The sequence below is a fragment of the Schistocerca gregaria genome, chromosome X (assembly GCF_023897955.1).
Source record: "Schistocerca gregaria isolate iqSchGreg1 chromosome X, iqSchGreg1.2, whole genome shotgun sequence".
Lineage (NCBI taxonomy): Eukaryota > Metazoa > Arthropoda > Insecta > Orthoptera > Acrididae > Schistocerca > Schistocerca gregaria.
The window spans coordinates 561,023,458-561,046,742 of NC_064931.1; the positions used below are offsets into that span (position 1 = coordinate 561,023,458).

A 23,285-nucleotide genomic window follows, 5' to 3' on the forward strand; every position below is an offset into this window, starting at 1 on the left:
CATGAGCTCTAACATGGAAAGTAAGCGTTTCCGAACACATGTCCACATAACATATTTTCTTTCTTTGTGTGTGAGGAATGTTTCCTGAAAGTTTGGTCGTATCTTTTTGTAACACCCTGTAGAATGTAGACTGGCAATAGCCAGGAACGAGTCGTTTGTTAACATCGAATATATATTTAAGAGACTGGTGGTATTTTCTGTAAGTACTTATATGAAATGTAGCCATGTGTGGATATGAAACATAGACGATAAATAGTTTAAACAAGAAGAGACTAGATGAAGGGATAGGTTGATCAGACATATTCTGAGGTATCAAGGGATCACCAATTTAGTACTGGAGGGAAGTTTGGTGGGTAGCAACAATTATAGAGGGAAACCAAGAGACGAATACACTAAGCAGATTCAAAAGAGTGTAGGTTGCAGCTGTTATTCGCAGATGAGGAGGCTTGCACAGTATAGAGTCGCATGGAGAGCTGCATTAAACCAGTCTTCGGACTAAAGACCACCACAACAACAATATTAATGACGTGGCGGATAGCGGTGGAGACTCTGTGAAGCTATGCAGTTGTCAGTAGGAAGACTGCAGCGAAATGCAGCAAGACCTGCAGAGGATCGAGGACTGGTACAGGGACTGCTGTCTGGATTTTTACGTAACTAACTGACGTACTGTGGGTACAGACACAGAGAGCCATTACTGTACGGCTGCAGAAATCGCAGCAATTCCCTGGAAACAATAACTACCGTAAAACACTAGGAGCAACCATTGGGGGCGACCTAAAGTGGAATGACTACATGAAAGAAATTTTAGAAAAGGTAGATGGCAGGCTGAGATTCACTGGGAGACTTTTGAGGAAATCTAATAGTCAAAAGTTTTTGATTACCTATCACAACAATGAATTTGTGGTTAAAACAGGGATTTCGTTTTCAGTATTCTATCATATTCCAGTTATGATAACAAAACAAGTATCAACATATAAAGACTAAGCGCCTCTCTTGTGTACTTGACTGGTTGTTCACAGATAGTGACGGTGATGAGTATTTACAATAACACTGACGTACCTTTTACCTAAGACTTTTCCCATTCCTTGAACTGTCTGTGTAGCAGTAATTTACTGCACACTGTGTACATCTAGCATTGTGTTTGTACACCTGATCAGGTCCACACCATATTATCTCACGATGTGAAGGAAGCAGGTAGCCTGTCGCTGTGACCGAGCGGTTCTAGGCTCTTGAATCCCGAACTGCGCTGCTGCTACGGTCGCAGGTTCGAATCTTGCCTCGGGCAAGGATGTGCGTGATGTCCTTAGGTTAGTTAGATTTAAGTAGTCCTAAGTATAGGGAACTGATGACGTCAGATGTCGAGTCCCATAGTACTTAGAGCCATTTGAACCATTTGGAAGCAGGTACTGGAATGGAAAAAGTGATGTAATTGTAGCTCTGCATCAGGACGGCAATTCCAGTACTACTATTGCAACAAAAGTTGTCGTAGCCCAATCTACAGTGGTGTATACATTGCAGTCGTTCAAGAAAATTGGTGCCAATGCAAGCGTTTCGCGATCTGGAAGACCCCGAGTATCATCGTACGGGGGAGATCAGTTTATATGTGTACAGCGCAAACATCAGAGGGCTCATACTGCACCTGAAATTCGCGAGGAAGGAAATAATATGAGAGAAGCTCCAGTCTCTGTCTCAAAGTACAACGCTGTCTCTGTGGACAAGGTTTAAGCGGATACATAGCAGCCAAAGTCCTTTATTACGCAAATCAAATAATGTGAAAATATTGCAATGGGCACAGCAACATAAAAACTGGATCGTGCAGCAATGGTCCAAGGTGTTATACATGGAAGAATCTAAGTGTGAAGTATTTGGAAGTCATAGTCTAGTGTCTTTTCGTCGACTTCGTGGGTAACGTATGAAGAGTCAGAGTGTGACCCAATGGTGAAGGGTCCCATATGGTGTGGGGATGTTTTGCAGGCCGGTTATATGGTGTGGATTAATGGAAGATTAAGAAAGATATCACGGCATAATTATCAACAATGCCGTCCCAGATATGGTTCAAATGGCTCTGAGCACTATAGGACTTAACTTCTGAGGTCATCAGCCCCTAGTACTTAGAACTACTTAAACCTAACTAACCTAAGGACACCACACACATCCATGCCCGAGGCAGGATTCGAACCTGCGACCGTAACGGTCACTCAGTTCCAGACTGTAGCGCCTAGAACCGCTAGGCCACCCCGGCCGGCGTTCCAGATATCACGGCATACTGATCAACAATGCTGTTCCATCTGCCATGAGATTTATTGGTCGTGGGCCTGTTCTGCAGCAGGACAGTGATTCCAAACATGCCTCTAAACAGTGCAGAGGTTGCATGAATAGAAAAGATGTGTGGGGAACTGAAGAATATGATTTGGCCAAGCCAGTCACCTCACTTAAATCCCATTGAACTCTTGTGGGATGAACTCGTCTGGGAGGTCACAAAACTAAGGTCGTGTAATGATGGTCTATGGAATAATTTAGGTGCATGTTGGAACGAAGGACAAAAACACACTACTAAATCTTATCTCACATAATGCCAAGAGCTTGTGCAGTTGTTCTGAGGGCAAAGAGTGGTAACTTTTAAAATCAAAACCATACTTAATGATGGAGAGAGAAAATATTTATTGCGTTGATCTACTAGTTTGTACGATGTGTATGTACACTGAAATAAAGTATATAGCTTTTATCGTGGGTGATCGAAACCTTTTCACCGATAGTGTAATCCTCCACGAAAGGATTGCCTTATAAGATATTTCTTCGCTCGATTCTTGAGTACTGCACATCAATCTGGGATCTTTATCAGGTTACAGGTAGGCGCTACAAAGGGGGCGCTGTGCACCACAGATAGGTTTATTGCAAAAATTCCGAGGACTGACGTTCCAGGAAGAGTCGGGCAACTCCGAAGTACGTCTCGCGAAATGGCCATAACGAGTAAATCAGAAATCAGAGATCAAACCACTCATTATTCTCACGAACCATTTGCTAACGAAACAAGGAATGGGTCGCTCAAATAGCTTGGGGAGTACAGATGTAGATAATTTAATTATCATCAACAGCCGGCCGAAGTGGCCGAGCGATTCAAGGTGCTACAGTCTGGAACCGCGCGACAGCTACGGTCGCAGGTTCGAATCCTGCCTCGGGCATGGATGTGTGTGATGTCCTTAGGTTAGTTAGGTGTAAGTAGTTCTAAGTTCTAGGGGACTGATGACCTCAGAAGTTAAGTCCCATGGTGCTCAGAGCCATTTGAACCATTTTTTATCATCTACATTTGGAGTAAATTGCCAGTGTCACGGCAGTTATAGATACAAAATCAATTTCTTCCGGTATCTCTTTCTTCATACATCAGACGTTATTTGTTTTAGCTAACAATGTAATCTACTGGATGGCTGATATAAAGCTTGATCGTCGGTACTCCTATCACGTTTCGTCTGGCTCATCCGAATTTATCACTTTGTTGCTGAATCGACAACCACCACCATCATCAGTCCATAGATATCCCACCAGTCTGCACGCGGCAATGTGCTACTGATGGATATTTTCTAATTAAAAATATCATTTGTTCACCTTGAGCAGTGGATTTTAAAGCACGTGTGAAATGTGATAGTAACGTTTAGGGTGACAGATGACTTAGTAATCCATTCGGTATAGAATGTGGAACGCAGACACTATCAGGATTCTGCAGTAGATCAGTTTCGACATTAAAAGACAGAAATTCTGAGGGACACTTCCCACTTTTTTTCTTTTTTCTTTTTCTTCTTCTTCTTCTTCTTTTCCTGTCACTGAATAACAGGGAGACAGAGCAGAAAAGGTTATATAGAACGGGGGACGTCAAAACTACAAAGTCAAGAAGGCAAAATTAAATGGCCTAGCAGTTAAAGTAAAGGACTCACATTTCGGAGAGCTTGGGTTCAAATCACCGTCCACGTGTCCAGAGTTTGTTTCCCATACGTTCCGTAAACTGATTGGAATGAGTACCAGAACGTCTTTTCTGTAAAGGACACCTACGATTTCCACGCACATTCTTGTCCAATCTGAGCTTTCGCACAATTCCCAACATCGTTGTTGAAACGACGTCAAACCCTAACCTTACTTCCCTTTCTTGAAATACATCTTTCTTATTACGTCAAATTTTTTATCTTTTTTTTATGAGCGACCAATTCGTCGGTTTTGTTTACTTTTTATCGTTCTTGGAACATTAAATTCATTTGTATCCTCACGACTTGGATGCTCCGGAACACTGAAATAACAAGGCCACTTTAGCAGCGAAAACCATCTCCTGCAACGAAGTGAAGTCCTGTTTTCAACTCCTCCTCATGACCTTTGTGAGCTATTGTGAAAGGCACATATTTTGCACCATACATTTGAAGAGAAACGATACCGAGCAAATCAGGCAGTTTCATCGAACCGCTAGTAGCTTAACTAGGCTAGCTGCCTTCCAGGGCAACCTTCGATTTCCCTCCCTTCCCCCCTCCCCCTTCCTCCTTCCACCGCCATGGCTCGTATCCCCCATTTGTTATTTAAGTATAATCCTCATCGCTACTTAGCCTATCTCTTCGTTTACGGATACCGACACGACTTTACAATGGAGTAAAGTAAAACATTTCAATAACTATTTTTGTGTGATACAATCCCAAAAATGGAACAATACACAATCCAAAGACGCATTGCTTGAAATAATAATGCAATTCCTCTTTCATTGTTTCATTGCCGGTCAATGCAAAGCCGCAACAAACTAAACAACAAACGCAAAATCACTCTTTTCACTTTTATTGCATTGGCTCACGTGCTCTATTGAAAAGTTTAAACACGAAAAAATTAAATTCTGCGTCTAGGAATATGCTACAGTCCCGTAAGTATCGATCCCGTAGGGGCTGTGACAACAAAGTCACACTAATTACAGCGCTTAGACAGACATTTATGTTATCACACTTCCTGCGCTTTATACCCGTATCGCTGGGGAAGAGGTCCTAATAAAAAGTACAGAGAGGGGTACTTTCTCTCATATACTTCCCAGTGATTTGCAGAGTGTAGATGTAGATAATGATGGCTCAACGTACTAACTGAAATCAAGAAACATACGTCCCCGTACCAGGAAAAGATGGGTCTTCTTGAACTGCTCAAGGAAGTTCAATCGTAATTTCGTCGTGATTCCTCTCCTCCTCCGCCCTGCCCTCTTTTCTTTTATGCCTCCTCGTTTCTTTCGCCCGTCATAAAATTGCGCTCCCCTGGAAGCATCGCCCAGGGCACGCGCCCTGTCTGCCGTTCCCGCTTAAAGCCTCTGCAGCCTCTGTCGTTTTCGGATATCTGCAGTCAAAGCATCTTCGTCAAGGTACTCAAATTCAATTTTATTACCTGAATCCATATTTTCACTGTATGTGCTGTCACTTTGTAGCAACGCCTCTAACTCCACATACACCAAACAGGCCATTACATTTTTTCTCGATCATTTTGTGACAACACTGCAATTTCCGCTATCTTCGCAAGCCTTCTCCAACAATTTGCTAACGTCCTTTCGATTTTCAGGGCCTTAACTTACTAGGCGGGAACCATTCGGCTGGCTTAATAGAACAGTTACCGCTTTCACGCCCGACTGTCACAACTCCCTTGATTCCAGTCACTAATCTGTCAATTCCTCTAATAATTCAGTCATTTATAATGACGTGCGCTAGACTGACACAGACCTAAAATAAGTTTTTTTAAATCTACTTTTTTGCCATAATATGATTGCAATTCTTATGATCGAAAATGACACAAAAGGTGAAACTGCAATAGTGCAACAAAAGACTTACAGCTGAAAGTGAAAATGGCGTCATTTAAGGACGTTAACGTGAACACTTTATATTCAGTAATTATGCTGGAATAACTGAAGTAACTTCACTTACATTATGACAAAATATGGATTTTGAACTGCCTTCTGTAAAAGGAACACTTAATACAAACATTTTAGTATCAGTTAAATATGTTACTATTCAAAGAGGAAAGAACAGAATAGGAATTATGTTCTTAATTTCTTCGATCGTACCATGGCAAAAGCATTTATTACTCAATAGTTACAACAAAACTATGAACGTTCTAATATATTTTATGTAATTTATGAGGCATTTTTCAATCTATTAAGTCGTATTTAGGCTACATATGATTCAAACAGAGCAAAATTACACAATAAATAGTTTATTCCCGCCAGAAATTATATTTTAGAACACACAGCAAAATTAAGCTCGGTAAATCGTATTATTGTGGAAAACAGTTATAAAAGTAGAAGAACTACCTTAAGTTCGAAAATGCTAATTGGGTGTCACCATTATTATGTACTGAACGATACTCTGAACTATATATACATCAGATTAATTTTCTAGCTAACCTTTAAATCAGTTTCTCTAAAGAAGTCGCTATATTTACTACAAACATAGTATCAAAAAATCTATATATGATACAAAAGGAACGTAGAAGCTGTTTGACAGAAAGAAGAAATATATACAAATGAGAAAAATCCTATAGCAGGCAGTAATATACTATATTAATAACTATTACTAAAAAATTTTAATGCATTTTTATTTTACTGAAATTAGTAGTTATGGTAAGGATATTACATAAGTTTCCAATAGTGTACACTGTAGAAGTCGTAAGGAAGTAACAACAGAAGGTGACTGTGAAAGAGAATATCATAACAATGAAAAGTAATCTACAGACTGTGACGATTTTTAACTTGCGTGTTAAGTGGTAGAGAAAAGCATTTGCAAGCAGCTGCAAATAAAAACAAAGGCTGTATGCATATGTAATAATCTTTCACAGTCTCAGTTACATTGAATCTTCTGCAAAAGCACGAAGACGACCAATATTTTAAGAAGAATGCACCCATTGGGTTCAACATATTAATAATATATAACATTTGTTTTTATTTCGCGCGCGCGCGCGTGTGTGTGTGTGTGTGTGTGTGTGTGTGTGTGTGTGTGTGTGTGTGTGCGCGCGCGCACATCTTTTTGATGAAAATATGCAAATAATAAATCAGTCATGAAGTATACTTTCTTGAGAATAGGTTAACATTTAAGTCTCAAAAAGAAAGGATTCACAAGAAAACTTACCAGCCATTGTGTAGTTTTAGCTTCTAAAATAAATGCTAATTATGTTTATACAGCAGAAAATTGGGACATTTAATATAATGATACGTTATTTTGCGTACAAAATATTCCTATTCATTCAAAGTATATGGAAGTACCTGAATAACATTACATTGAAATTCAACAGTGTTAGCCTGGATGATTGTCTTTCATCATCTACTACATTTTTCTAAAGGTTTAGTCGCAAAACAAAGTGGCCTTGATGTTGTACGTTCTCAATAACTATAGACATATCATGATACTAATGTTGCACGCATTCCTGGACAGTGCAGTGAATAGCATACTGGAATCTCAAAGCCTGGAGCTAAGATGCACTGCACTGAGAATGCAGGTTTCCGTTGCCTCCCTTATGCAAATGGCTGATCAAAGGGTACTGATAAAGAAGTCCCGGACTTTTGAAAAAAGTATGGAAGTCATGAAAATGGTAAAGTTTATACATATTATGCATTTCTGAAATGTACAACAAATAAGTTAATTACAACAGTAAAATTTGTCAGGGGAGTAGTCTAATATAATGTCACACACAGTATTATATTTTTAGAAATTAGGGTGATGGGTGTTTTTTTCGATGGCTTCAGGTAATTATTTCTAAGTTTCCCCTCCTTTTCTCAAAATACATGGATATGATTAAGAGTGTCTACTGTTGTCTAACCTACCGTTTCCCATGCTGGAAGTTAATATTTTATTGTTATAGTCGATAATTGACTTTATTTTTATGTTCCTTCCAGAAATTTTCTGTTTCTTTTAAGGTTGAAATTATTGATGATTCTACTATTTGACATTGTACTGCGCAAAATTATACTTTGGCATATGTTTTCTAAAATGTCTATGTTTAATTGTTTTTAAATTCTATCTGTAGACTTTTATTAGCAAATTTACTGTCATTACGGTTCACTCGTGTCCGTGAGACTTATTTGCATTGCCAGCTTTCAGTTACTTTCGGTTTAGTATAGATTTCTCTAAAATCTTCATTACGATTTCCTTGTATTTCCCATTCTGCTACGAAATGTGTGTACGCTTTAGTTTTTCTTTTTTTCTTTTTGGCTTTTTCAAATATCATTTCAATCAAAGTTTGAAAGATCGTCTTATGAAACTGTCTTAAAAACTTAACATAGTTCAATATCGTTACAGTGGAAGTGTACATCTAACTGAAGTCAGAACCCTGAATCGAAGTAATGGCCCTATAACCACTCACATGAAATAGATTGTTACTATTTTCAAATAAATTATAATTATATTAATACCTTCAGCTGCTGACAGGCGTTGATATACATCAACGGGGACAGGTGAAAATATGTACCCTGACCGAGACTCGAACCCGGGATCTCCTGCTTACATGGCAGACGCTCTATCCATCTGAGCCACCCAGGGCACAGAGGGTAGTGAGACTGCACGGACTATCTCGCGCACGCCTCCCGCGAGACCCACATTCTCACCTTGTATGTCCACACACTACATTCGTAGTGTCCCACACTCATTACTCGTGGAAGACATTCTTACCAAGACCCGTAAGAGTTCAGGAAATGTGTGTGCATCCGCGCAGAAGGAGGAGGTCATGGCAGTTATTGCCAGAACTATATACTTATATGGATATGATGTCTGTTCTTTCGTACATGTCCGAAAGAACAGACACCATACCCATATAAATATACATTTCCAAACTGTCTAGTGTGCTATCTCCAACACAGTTCACTTCGTCAGTAGTTAGCACACTGGACTCGCATTCGGGAGGACGACGGTTCAACCCCCCCGTCCGGCCATTCTGATTTAGGTTTTCCGTGATTTCCCTAAATCGCTCCAGGCAAATGCCGGGATGGTTCCCTTGAAAGGGCACGGCCGACTTCCTTCCCCATCCTTCGCGAACCCGATGAGACCGATGACCTTGCTGTTTGGTCTCTTCCCCCAAAACAACTCAACCCCAACCACTGTGTGCGTCGGCAGTCGACCCAGTTGCCTCTTAAAAGGCAGTGCGCTGTTCTGTTGCGTTCTCCTCCGGTTATCTATGAGCCACAGTTTGTAGGTAGCCATTATCAGCTGCCGTTTCTGACCGCAGGCGGTCATTACGTCGCCGATCTTCAATATTTTTCGTCCCTCGATAGCGGGTGAATGTTCGAATGGAGTCGCTGCGTTATATGCAACTTCTGCTGCTGGTACCCCTCCTTGCGGTAAATTAGCAATACGTGCTACGTGTACGTGTGAAACGATTCTCCCAGGGATGATGACAGAGTGAAAAGTGTTTCTTTCACGACTGGACACAAGCGATCTCATCTGAATTGCACTGAAAACGCAGATTTCTTTTTACCTCCATTATACAGTTGTCAATATGTAGGGAGTCTGCAATCAAAAAACATACATTATGTACGTTATGAAGGACGTGCAAAATAATTTTTTGAGCAGTTTTTATCAGGAAACAGCTAAAACAGACTAATTATACAATTCACTTGAAGTGATCTAGGGTCACTATAGAAAATCTTGATACATGGATAAAGTAGTACTAGTAGTAGCACTTTTTGTTGTTTCTTAATATCATAATGAAAGACAACCACTCGCCAGCAGGAAAACTGACAGTAACGTCATCTGCTAAGTCTTCACAAATTTCTCGGAAATATAGGTCTCTTTAGTATAAACCTTACTGTACGTCAAAATTCACTAAAAAAACTGCAGCATGTTGGAAATGGAACAAGGAGCGGATAGACTGAGGTATTGAATTGGAACATCGAGCGCAGGCACGAAATTTTAATACAGAACAGCAATGAAAAGAAAATACGTGATTGATCTCACCTTTCTAGCACTGCAGGACTCACGTCGGCTTTTTCAAAATGCAAAATTTCCTCGAAGCTCATCAGGTACCAGTTATTTACGAGATTTACTGAAGGCGTCTTCAGCAATTTGTCAGGCAGAAGGTGAATTTCCTTCATTATATTTGCCAGCCTCACTGGCAGTTCCTTCCTCAAAAAGATAAAGCTTTTCTCTTGGCAAGCACTCAGTCCTGTAAGCACAAAATAGACGAAATTATTTAACAATACAATTTGACTGTTACTAAATTTACCCTATTTATCTGTAGGGTTGTCGCCTTTATTTTTGTATAGTTTTACTTTTCTAGAAAATAAACTGATTTTTAAAACACACAGAGCATAAGGAAATATGACGAAGCAACCAAACAATATGATACTGCATGATCGATTCTCTGAATCTGATCCTGAAAAATGACAACTCTTATAGCTCCTATTCAAGTCCAAAGTCCAGTTTTTCTATTTCCTGGACGAGTGTTACAGTATGCAACAGACGAAATCTCAGACAAGTTCAGTTATCAATATTTTAAAAGAATTGATAGACCAGAGTCTAAGATTTGAATATTACTCGCAGTATAGGAACAAGTGTTGTTTTAGTGCAATACAGATCCAAAAATACGCGCACGGTTCTACTATTTCCTTGCTTTAGTGTTCATGAATTGAGAATATTTGCACGTTGGAGAGGCAAGAACCTCCCATGATACCCAATGGACCAATGGAATTGCTGGTATGTACTGCACTAAATACGACCGTCTCATTGCAGTCAAAACTGAAGAAACACTCATCAGAATATAATGTTTGTCGAGCCCCTTGCAGCCAGAGAAAATCTTAATCGCCATCAGCCTATATTTCAACACAGGAACACGGTGTTGCAGATGCCAGACATCTGTTAGCAGACGGCAAGATTAGTGCTACAATATTGCGATGCACTGAATTGCTCCTGGCATGCAGATGAGTTATGTCATCTTATGCTGATGTCACATATCCTGGGCCGCTGCTAGGCTTACAACGAAGCTGGTTCCTAACAGACTTTGCACAATAAATTGAAGTTGCGTGATGCCAGTTTATATAGTTCAGACTTCACAACTTGGCTATACGACACCACCTGACGCCGATTCGGCACAATATGGCAGATGCACGAAAAAGAACTTTGTCGTACGCCATCCTTTGGCCTCGGCGAGCCACCATGATCTCTTATACAAAGTTTACAGTTGATAGGCAACGAAAAAGTTTAGCGCTTCACTTTGCACTTTCAAATATAGGACAAAGAAAAACTAGCACACACTGAAATCACGGCGGGATTCGTTGCATACTAGTGCTACAAAAATGTCAGTAGATATCGTCCAGCGGATAGTTTCCCTACAAATGTACGTCAAAAATGAATCCGTAATCACCTGAAAAACAAGTATCTAAAAATCAATGCAGTGTAACGGCATTGAATGTGGTGGATAGAAAGCTGGCTTAGAATGCTCGAGGTTAAGATTTCGATTCTCCGTGTAGTTCTGTGTCTCTCTTTATCTGTTAATTTTACTCGATGAGCGGAGTTGACGTTTAAGTTTTTAGGGAAGCTGTGTAACAGTGGAATGGGGAAGCAATCTGACAGAATACAAGAAAGCATGGAGGAGTGCAGTGCGTTGTGACAACGCCTAACCTTCGCAATACCAGGGGGGCGGTGGGGTTCTTCACGCCCACCATTTGAAAATATTGTAATTAGTCAGGTACTTTCTATTTTAAAAATTTCAAAAACATATTTATTGTTTATAATGATGTCATTTACCACGTTCCATTAATGTTTTAAATTCTTCAGTTAAACTCCATCCAAAAGCTTAAGTCTTGGTAGTAGCTGTCACGTTTCACAATGAATGTCGTATTCAACATTTTTAGATTCAGGACCCTACTTACACAACAATTAATTTTTTTTAAATTTTGTTGGGGGGTGTGCATAAAGTACCTACCGTCCCCTCCCTCTCAAATCCACCCACTCCCTTCGTAATCCACATTATGGAAAATGCGTTGGCATTGTTAGGGTTCAAGCTAAAAGGAATCGCGCTGTGTCATTCGCCAAACGTACAGCTAATTTCTCCTATTCATTCTACACGACATGCCTTTCGAAAGATAATTAGTATGACGGTATCTTTAAAAACCGATAATTTAAAATGATCTCTAACAGTATTTAGAAACCTGCAATGACTGACTCTTCGTCTGCGTCCACGATAGGCCAGGTACTGAACGTGAGGAGTGGGAGCTGCGTACTGCATCAAAGATGCTCTCCAAATCGGTATTGATTTTCGGAGAGAAGCTTTCCATTTTTCGAGGAATGGAAGGAAGAGACGTGCAGAACTATAGACCTATATCTCTAACGTCGATCAGTTGTAGAATTTTGGAACACGTATTATGTTCGAGTATAATGACTTTTCTGGAGACTAGAAATCTAGTCTGTAGGAATCAGCATGGGTTTAGAAAAATACGGTCGTGTGAAACCCAGCTCGCGCTATTCGTCCACGAGACTCAGAGGGCCATAGACAAGGGTTTACAGGTAGATGCCGTTTCTTGACTTCCGTAAGGCGTTCGATACAGTTCCCCACATTCGTTTAATGAACAAAGTAAGAGCATACGGACTATCAGACCAATTGTGTGATTGGATTGAGGTGTTCCTAGGTAACAGAACGCAGCATGTCATTCTCAATGGAGAGAAGTCTTCCGAAGTAAGAGTGATTTCAGGTGTGCCGCAGGGGAGTGTCATAGGACCGTTGCTATTCACAATATACATAAATGACCTGGTGGATGACATCGGAAGTTCACTGAGGCTTTTTGCAGATGATGCTGTGGTGTATCGAGAGGTTGCAACAATGAAAAATTGTACTGAAATGCAGGAGGATCTGCAGCGAATTGACGCATGGTGCACGGAATGGCAATTGAATCTCAATGTAGACAAGTGTAATGTGTTGCGAATACATAGAAAGATAGATCCCCTATCATTTAGCTACAAAATAGCAGGTCAGCAACTGGAAGCAGTTAATTCCATAAATTATCTGGGAGTACGCATTAGGAGTGATTTAAAATGGAATAATCATATAAAGTTGATTGTCAGTAAAGCAGATGCCAGACTGAGATCCATTGGAAGAATCCTAAGGAAATGCAATCCGAAAACAAAGGAAGTAGGTTACAGTACGCTTGTTCGCCCACTGCTTGAATACTGCTCAGCAGTGTGGGATCCGTACCAGATAGGGTTGATAGAAGAGAGAGAGAAGATCCAACGGAGAGCAGCGCGCTTCGTTACAGGATCATTTAGTAATCGCGTAAGCGTTACGGAGATGATACATAGACTCCAGTGGAAGACTCTGCAGGAGAGACGCTCAGTAGCTCGGTACGGGCTTTTGTTGAAGTTTCGAGAACATACCTTCACCGAGGAGTCAAGCAGTATATTGCTCCCTCCTACGTATATCTCGCGAAGAGACCACGAGGATAAAATCCGAGAGATTAGAGCCCACACAGAAGCATACTGACAATCCTTCTTTCCACGAACAATACGAGACTGGAATAGAAGGGAGAACCGATAGAGGTACTCAGGGAACCCTCCGCCACACACCGTCAGGTGGCTTGCGGAGTATGGATGTAGATGTAGACGTTCCTAGATATCTAGGCCACTACACACGAACAATTACCTACAGAGGTTGGACAAAAATATAGAAACGCAGCGAGAAATGCATGCTCGAACATAAATGCAGAAGTTAGCCAAGAGTGCAGGTTGCAATGTTGTATTTGACCAGGAGCGGCCACAACGCAGTGCCTTTTAAGCCTTGCAAGTGTCAGTCGTGGTTAGAAGTGTTCCGTGCAGCAGTGAGTGCATTATGTCGGAGCTAAGTGAATTCGAAAGTGAGCAAATTGTTGGTGTTCGTATGGTGGATGACTACGAAACCAAGGGAATCGTAATGTTTGGTGTTTCAAGAGGCACCGATAGAAGACTTGTAACGCATACAGGGAAAGGCGGACAAACATTATTCGCTAATTCACAACGCGGACGAAATCGTGTGTTGAGGGACTATGCCGGATGGCCACTGAAGAGGATTGTGACAAAACATAAGTAGGTCGATAGCTGTAAGTCACTACAGAACAGAATGTCGCACTCGCAAACCCTGTCAGAACATACAAACGCGATCGGAACTCCATAAACAGGGAATTGTAGGTCGAGCTGAAATTCCAAAAGCACTCGTCAGTGAGCCAAATGCCCCTAACAGAAAAACGTGGTTACGACGCCACAAAGCTTGGACTATGGAGGAAAGCAAGAAAGCTGTTTGGTCGGACGATTCTTTTTGCGCACGTTTGCCAATTTCTGGCTGAGTTTACGACCCGAGCGTGAAACATGGCGGAGATTCGGTGATGAAGTAGGAAGTCATATCGTCGTATTCCATTGACCCCTTCGTTACTTAGTATGATAATCTACATCTACATGGATACTCTGCGAATCACATTTAGGTGCCTGGCAAAGGGTTCATGGAACCACCTTCACAATTCTCTATTATTCCAATCTCGTATAGCGCGCGGAAAGAATGAACACCTATATCTTTCCGTTAGAGCTCTGATTTCCCTTATTTTATCGTGGTGATCGTTCCTCCATATGTAGGTTGGTGTCAACAAAATATTTTCGCATTCGGAGGAGAAAGTTGGTGATTGAAATTTCGTGAGAAGATTCCGTCGCAACGAAAAACGCCTTTCTTTTAATGATGTCCAGCCCAAATCATGTATCATTTCTGTGACACACACTCCCATATTTCGCGATAATACAAAACGTGCTGCCTTTCTTTGAACTTTTTCGACGTAATTCGTCAGTCCTATCTGGTAAGGATCCCACACCGCACAGCAGTATTCTAAAAGAGGAAGGACAAGCGTAGTGTACGCAGTCTCCCTAGTAAGTCTGTTACATTTTCTAAGTGTCCTGCCAATAAAACGCAGCCTTTGGTTAGCCTTCTCCACAACGTTTTCTGTGTGTTCCTTCCAATTTAAGTTGTTCGTAACTGTAATACCTAGGTATTTAGTTGAATTTACGACTTTTAAATTGGACTGATTTATCGTGTAACCGAAGTTTAACGGGTTCCTTTTAGCACTCATGTGAATGACCTCACACACCAATAAACGATAGCGTCATCTGCAAACAACCGAAGACTGCTGCTCAGATTGTCTCCCAAATCGTTTATGTAATGTGACCATTTTGGCTGACCAGGTCCGTCCCATACTACAGTGTTTGCTTCCCAACGATAATGCTCTGATCCAAGACAGGGCTCCTGTTCACACAGTCCGCATCCCCTAGTAGTGGTTCTGAGACGACGAGGATGACTTGTCGCCTCTTCCCTGGCCACGATGGTGACCAAACCTCCATATTATTGAAACACTATGGTCTACATTGGAGAGAAGACTGCGTGATCACTGTCCACCTCCACCATCGTTACCTGAACTTGCCATTATTTTGCACGAATAATGGTATATAATTACCTTGAAAACCATATAGGGCCTGTATTTATCAGTTCCGAGACGACTGGGAACTAATTTGAAAGGCAATGTGTTTCCTACACAGTATTAGTCATAGTAACGTGTTGTGTTTTTGGTGTTTCCATGTTTTCGTCCAACCCATAAAGGTTGGAAAAAGTGCAAAGATTCCGCTGAAAATGGCCATGGGCTTGTTTAAAGATCTGTAAAGGCTTTCCGCTTGTTTTATTTCAGGAAAAGATACCAAAAATATAAATCAGGAAGGGCGTACACAGATATGAATTCATGTCCTCCCTAATACCAGTCAACTGTGTTAATATAATAGTTGACTGCCCTTGATCCGTTTGTTGCACTCGAGCACTCAGCAATAGAATAGCCTCTCGAGTTACTTTCGCTAACTTCCCAAGAACGTCGTTACAACTCGAGTGTAGTTTCCAGCAGTTTTATTGTAGTTACGCACAGTTTCTCACGCTCATTCTGGCGAACGACAGATTTTTGCACTCTGGAAACCGTGTGCGTATTCATCAGATTCCAAGATCGGTAAAATATCCAATTTCGCAGAATATTTGACGGTCAAGTCGGGTTTTCGTTGTATTCTTCGACCGTTAGAGAGAGTTACCTTCAATTATAAGTGCTACACTGAGGTGACAAAAGTCACGAGATACTTCCTAATATCGTGTCAGACCTCCTTATTCCCGGCTTAGTGCAGCAGCTCGACATGGCTGGACTCAACAAGTCGTTCGAAGTCCACTACAGAAATACTGCACCATGCTACCTCTATAGCCGTCCATAATTGCGAAAGTGTTGCCAGTGCAGGATTTTGCGCACCAACTGTCAAAATGGTTCAAATAGCTGTAAGTACTATCTGAGGTCATCAGTCCCCTAGAACTTAGAACGACTTAAACCTGACTAACCTAAGGACATCACACACATCCATGCCCGAGACAGCATTTGAACCTGCGGCCGATGCAACAGCGCGGTTCCGGACTGAAGCGCCTAGGACCGCTCTGCCACAGCAGCCGGCTGTACGAACTGTCCTCTGCTATGTCCCATAAATGTTCTATGGGATTCATGTCTGGCGATCTGGGCGGCCAAAGCATTCGCTCGAAATGTCCAGAATTTACTTCAAGGCCGTCGCGAACGACTGTGGCCCGGTGACATGACGCATTGTCATCCATAAAAATTCCCTCGTTGTTTGGGAATATGAAGTCCATGAATAGATGCACATGGTCTCCCAGTAGCCGATCGTATCTATTTCCAGCCAATGATCAGTTCAGCTGGACCAGAGGACTCAGTCCATTCCATGTACACACAGCCCACACAATCATAGAGCCACCACCAGCCTGCAGAGTGGCTTGTTGACAACTTGGATCCATGGCTTCGTGGGTTCTGCGCCTCACTCGAACCCTACCATCGGCTCATACCAATGAAATAGAGACTCGTCTGACCAGATCACTGTCTTTCAATCGTCTAGGTCCAACCGATACGGCCACGAGCACAGAGAGACGCTGCATGCTGTTAACGAAAGTACTCGCGTCAGTCGTCTGCTGCCATTGTCTATTGACGCCAAATTTCGCTGCGCTGTCCTAACGGATACGTTCATCGCACGTCCCAAATTGATTTCTTCAGTTATTTGCTGTTGCGTGTCTGTTAGCACTGACAACTCTACGCAAACGCTGCTGCTCTCAGTCGTTAAGTGAAGGCCGTCGGCCACTGCGTTGTCCGTGGTGCGAGGTAATGCCTGTAATTTGGTATTTTCAGCACACTCTTGACAGTGTGGATCTCGGAATACCGATTTCCCTAACGATTTCCGAAATGGAATATCACATGCAACTAGTTCCAACTACCGTTCCCTGTTCAAAGACAGTTAACATTTTCACATGCATCATCACCTGAGTACAAAAGACAGTTCCGCCTATGCACTGACCCTTTATACCTTGTGTACGCGATACTACCACCATCTGTATATGTGCGCATCGACATCGCAAGACTTTTGTCTCGTCAGTGTAAATTCACTGTTGTACGGACCGCAGGTGTCGAAGAAGTAAATAATGAAATGATTATCAACTGCAACATCGAGGGCTTAAAAGTTAGAAGCTCTAAGCAGCGGTCTCAATGAGAAATGCCTGGATGTCGAGGCATGCTCCGTGGTTGGGGCTGCTTAAAATACGCTAATGGCCACTTCCCTCCGCTGCGACGGAGCAGGACAAGATGGGATTTAAAGGTGATCTGCGTCGGCACTGGTATTACCAGAAGCTAAAGAAGTCCACACACTGCATATCTGTACAGCCACAGATAGACGTAGCATCAATAGGAAAGTTCCAAATATACTATAAGCGTTAGGTTTCAAATTGTATGTCAAGAGCGCAACAAACCCGGGGTATTCATACTCGCTCCAGGTAACAGGTGGTAACCAAAGTTTGTGTAATGGCGTCTCTGCAGTAACATGGACCTAGTTTGGCTTATGTAATGAATCGTGCTGTCCTATTATGAACCAAATCATTAATCAAGTCTGATGCCGTGCAAATCCTATTATCAACGAGGCAGATAGCTACCTCGTAGCTACGTCACAGTTAATACGGAACCGCTCATAGGCAAACTATTGTTACAGATTTACACAAAGTTAGCATGCCATGCTGTGACTGGATCTACGAAAATGGCCGACGCTAATACATGGAAGATTAACTGTTTTGTTAATGGTAGTGTAGATTCTATACTAAGCTACCATCGCCTCTGACATCTCCTGAATGTTTCAGCTACTGCTGTTGTTCGGAGTATTACAGCTAGGTACGAAGGTAAGATTACTTCTGAAAATTATTTCTTTGTGCTTTAGCATCTGTAACGTGATTCAGATCACGTTTTGATGTAATAAACTAGCTGCACGTACAGGTGAATTAGAAAATACTATAGTGTAAAATACACATCATTCGGCGTTTGTGTGTGTCTTCGTGGGAGCATGCAGGCGATGAAATCAAGTTAAGTGAAATTAAATATTTCAGTTTATTTTTAGCACCGGAGTACTTCAATGCCAAATTTTGTTTCATTATTTACTTATACAAAATTTATTGCAAGTTTCCAATTATTTACATGAATATCCGACCTCAACACTGTTTTTGACTGACCGCATTTCTTTTTTATTACGATGTGAAAACTCTAATAAACTTCTAATATTCTGAGGTATTTACTTTATTACCGATGAAACACCGAGGTTTCATGTTTCACGAAATGCTAATGCCGATTTCAAAGCTCGAGTACCATCTGCAGAGAAGATTGTGACAGTTTCAAACTTCCCGTTATAAACAAAACGATCTACTAGAGTTCAAATCCAGAATAGCAGAGATACCCAACGAGCAGAGAGAAGGCATGACAAATAAAAAGAGAGATGGGCCTTTAGCCAGTATGGAGGCAGATCAACTATGCAAGAAGCAACAGGGTCTAACAAAAGAGGTTCCATAAAAGTCTCCCGGAACTGATGTAGCAGGTCACTGGCCTCAGGTTACAGACACGATGTAAAGATGTAAAAAAACCAAATTGTAATGGACAGACAGTATTCATGTTTAGTAAGTGTGACGTTCATCTGTGTCTAAAGAATTTCACGGATAAGGCTATACTATGTTACATAATTACTTAAAATGTATATCATCCTGCATTTTTCATGTTTAATCATGTAAATCCTGTCAATGTATCGTCAAAATGTTAAATAAACACCTTTCACTTAATGAAGTGTTGTAATTGCTCAGTTTCTCAAATGCTTGTTGTCGCAAATAAGCAACACAACCATTTATACTTGACAGGTATAATATATTTTGGATTTAACCTTACAAACACTACAACACTTAATTACTCATTACAAAATAATAGTTTCGACGTTTTTCTTTCAAGCAGAAATATATTTCGGTATTAAGGCGTTAACATGCCGTTTGTTCACGTTGCGAGCTCGATACTAATCGGATTCATCATTCATGATGATTGGGAGGAGATGTCAGCCGAACATCGAAATCAAGTTTCACATAGCAGAATACCAACCACCAATTCTGTATCTTTGTTAGTGCTTCAAAAAGTAAAAAACTTGATTCATCTTTTCTAAAAAAAAATCCTCTTATAACTGCAGTTCTCTTCAGTATGCAGTGGCAGATACTTGAGATAAATTCTAGTCCAGAGCAACACAAAGCTCTTGGCAACTTTTAAGACTTTTGCTCGCCACGGGCGACGTGGCACAACTTCCGCAGCGGTGTTCAGGCTTGGAAACGAGCCAAAGAGCCAGCACCCGCCAGCAAAAATCAGACATCTACCTGATACAAAAAGAAATAATGATGACGAGGCCAATGGAACCATTGTGAACGAAATGGGTCTCTCTCTCTCTCTCTCTCTCTCTCTCTCTCTCTCTCTCTCTCTCATGAAGACGCAACCTCAAATAAGAATATATCGTGAGGAATAACCCAGACATATTTACTTCGATACTTAAAAGCAAGCTGTATCACACCAAGTATGCTGCTGAGGTCTTATAGTGGTGAGTTGTCTTACCGGAAGTACAACTCGAGACGAAGCATAGGCATCGTACTTTCGTCCTGGATCATATTTTATAGGTTAAAAAATATATGGCGCATCTCAGGTAGATAATCAGCGACAGCCTGTACGCAAGTAAGTTTCTTCTAGGGATAAAGGATAGATTCATACAACTGCCATCTTACTGAAAGTGTTTTTTTTTAGGAATAGTACATTTTGTAGACATAAATTATCGAAACTGTCTGTGAGGCAGTACTGGTGGCTATAGATCGTGCGAAAAAAGAGACAGAGTTTAACTGACCTACATTACAATACCACTAAAACTGCCTATCTTTTTCAGGATTCAGCCATCTTTTTTTAGGTACAGTACGTAAGTATACAAAAACGACTATATCAAAGGGACAAGTACAGTAAAATTATGCAGATCTAAGAGTCAAAATATGAAACAAACTTAATTTTTCACGAAGAACTGTACAAAGATCCCTACTTCACTAAGATTATACGTAATCTTCATCTCCGAACATATTTGAATCATTTAGTTTTTGTGACAAAATTACGTAAACCGTGACGCAATCACGCCAGGTCAATGTGATCTCTTAAACAAGGGCGACACAGAGTTTGTCCTGGCGTATACAACTTTCAAATAACTTCCGGGAATTCTGCCAGGAGACAGTTTCAGCGACCGCCGATACTTCGACGGGAGAACACCCCGCCATTTTCAAGGTTTGCCTGAAAGTGTCACCTGGCTGAACTCCCGGAAGTTATTTGAAAGGGCGACACAATTTTAAAAATTAAAGTCGCTTATTGTATTGTATTCGCTCGTGTGGTAGATAATGTTCAGTTACAACTAGTCGAGATTCGCCACATAACTGCAATATATTACAAGCGTTTGAAATAAGTCGGAATGACGAACATATACTTGGAACTTGGCAGACGCTAGCTGCCACATGCCTATGTCAATGATACTGAGTATATTCCTGAAGTACCTGTGCAGTACAATGCAGAGGGTATCAGCTCCTATCACCGTACTTTCCAGTCTCAACTAAGGAAAAATGACATTGTACGAGCTCTAATTTCTATATTCTGCATTCGACATCAGTGCAGCACCTAGAACGGTATAACGATGATGAATTTTCCTGTCCCGTATTGTCACGGGAGATGAAACATGGTGTCACCATCTCGAGCGTCAGATAAAACGAAAAATTCGAAGTTTTGCATGACAGTTCTGGGAAAGTCATGATGACCTTTCTCTTTAACTGCAAAGGTCCGCTACTCATTTACTTTCTGGAACACGGTTCCACAATTAACGCACGCGGTACGTGGACACATAGCAAAAATTAAAGCGGGGCATCAAGTCCAAGCGCCGAAGAATGTTGACAGCTGGCATCATTCTCTTGCAGAATAATGCCCGGCCAAGTTGTTTCGACTACGCTGTAGAAGTTTCGCATGGAAGCCCTTACACATCTTTTACGGTGTCCCAATCTGTCCCCATGCGATTTCCGTATTTTTGGAGGTCTGAAGAAAGACATTCGTGGCAGTCAATTTGTTTCGGACGAAGAGGTGCACGCCACAGTACAACCATGGCTCCGTAGACAAGTGCAAACATTGTTCTATCACGTCATTCACCGTCTCGTCTCAGTGGGATAAACGTATCAACAGTTATTGAGAATACTTTTGAAATAATGAAGTATACATACTTTCTACCTGTGTCTCTTTTTCATTTAACCGCCCCTTATAATTTAGACGTACATGAGTGCTCGCAGTTTCATGCACAAATTAATAGCAAAGAACATACTACTCACCACTGTCACTGGCTATATGAGCTGCTACAGCTTTTTAAATTAACTTGTCAGGTATAAAGCTTCTAATTCTTCTATTCGGTGCCACCTTGCTTATGAAGGAAGTCCATGGCTTCCAGCCACCTCCGCTGAGCAGGATTCAAAACGACAAATTTGTGTTTCTGCTCACGAAGACTTTCAATGACAGCACGCAGTGAAGGACGACGAGACTATTTCTAATGCAAAGGCGGTATCGGCAATGCATCACGCCAGCTACACTCGATTGTTTGCCAACGGAATGCACCCCCAAGGTGCGAAACATAAACATCCAAACAATGCACAACGAATATCGCTGTGGGCACTTAAAGCACGGATCCTTAGAAAGGAAAAAGGTAAACCTGTTCATGAATTGCCACAAATAGAGGCAGAATAAAATGTAATACCCTTTACGTGGAGTGTTAATCTGCTTTCCGAAGAAGTAAGTTGCTTTTACCCAGACACATTTCGACTGATCGAGCTATATTTGTGTAAGGCTACAAACTTTTGAATCGTTTCGGTAAATCGGACGACAACTGAGCAGAAATTAATTTATTCGCGTGACACTTCTCGATTTTTTTATTTAAATTGAAATTAGGATCTCTGTTATCAGCAGCTTTTATTATGAAGCATTCCCGGTTTTGTGGCTGCTATAACGACGTATACAGACGAAAATTCCTAGTCTAGTGCGGTATTCTGAAAGTTTATATATGCACGTTCATTTTTGGAGTCGGTTGAACCTCTGATACTGGACATCTTACTTTGACCCGTGACGTAATCATGATATGGCGCATGACGTTATACGTTAGCAAACAGAGATACATAAGAAAACTCACAGTATTCATCTTATCAATATACTTCTCCGGTTTATGGTATCGGCAATGCCTCGCAATGTTATCCGCTGGCAAACCTCAGAAGTTTATCTGCAATGGACCTGCCGGAAAAGCCTGAAAACGATATTTATCTTGCGTCTATATTCGACATCACCACCCATTTCTGTCATTAAATGAAATGGTCTCTGCAAGTACTGAGTCAGGTAAGTCATCAACTTCTTCCATGAGGAAGAGTCTTGGGTGATAATCAGCCAGTTCACTCCAGTTAACTTCCGCAGGGCTTCCTCGTAGTACAAAAACATTGAAGAAACGTAATACAGAATATTTAGAATATACCTTATTTAAAAACTATAGTTACCAGTTTTTCTAAAGCCTGGTGTTGCGGCGTTTCACTGATGTGCTTCCTTAAGATAAACAAGTACTAACTGTTTGATATGTGCAAAAGTAATGAAAGTTTTTAAATGCAAGTTCTAATTAACATTTTTCATGGGAAAAATGAGACAATGAAATGAATGGAAAACCTGGGTGTAAGGTCCTCGTTAATTTTTTCAGTGGTGTATTTCAGTTCACCTCTCAGACGTTTGTTGGTTACTGTAGGCCACATACTGTGACGTAAAATTGGCAGAAATGAGTATCTGTGAATTGAAATGCTAAAGTTATGGTAGAAGATACATTATAAATGCCGAAGAAAACCTATAT

At 41.1% G+C, this 23,285-nt stretch overlaps 1 protein-coding gene across 1 annotated transcript in view; it reads right to left on the bottom strand.

Moving 5' to 3' along the window:
• The window catches only part of LOC126297488 (pyruvate dehydrogenase (acetyl-transferring) kinase, mitochondrial), a 360,831-nt gene that overhangs the window by 107,037 nt on the left and 230,509 nt on the right, over positions 1 to 23,285 (bottom strand). The window contains exon 2 of the mRNA XM_049988367.1: positions 9,939 to 10,146. Within this exon, the coding sequence (XP_049844324.1) occupies positions 9,939 to 10,146 (208 nt within the window). The remainder of the gene's footprint in view (positions 1 to 9,938; positions 10,147 to 23,285) is intronic.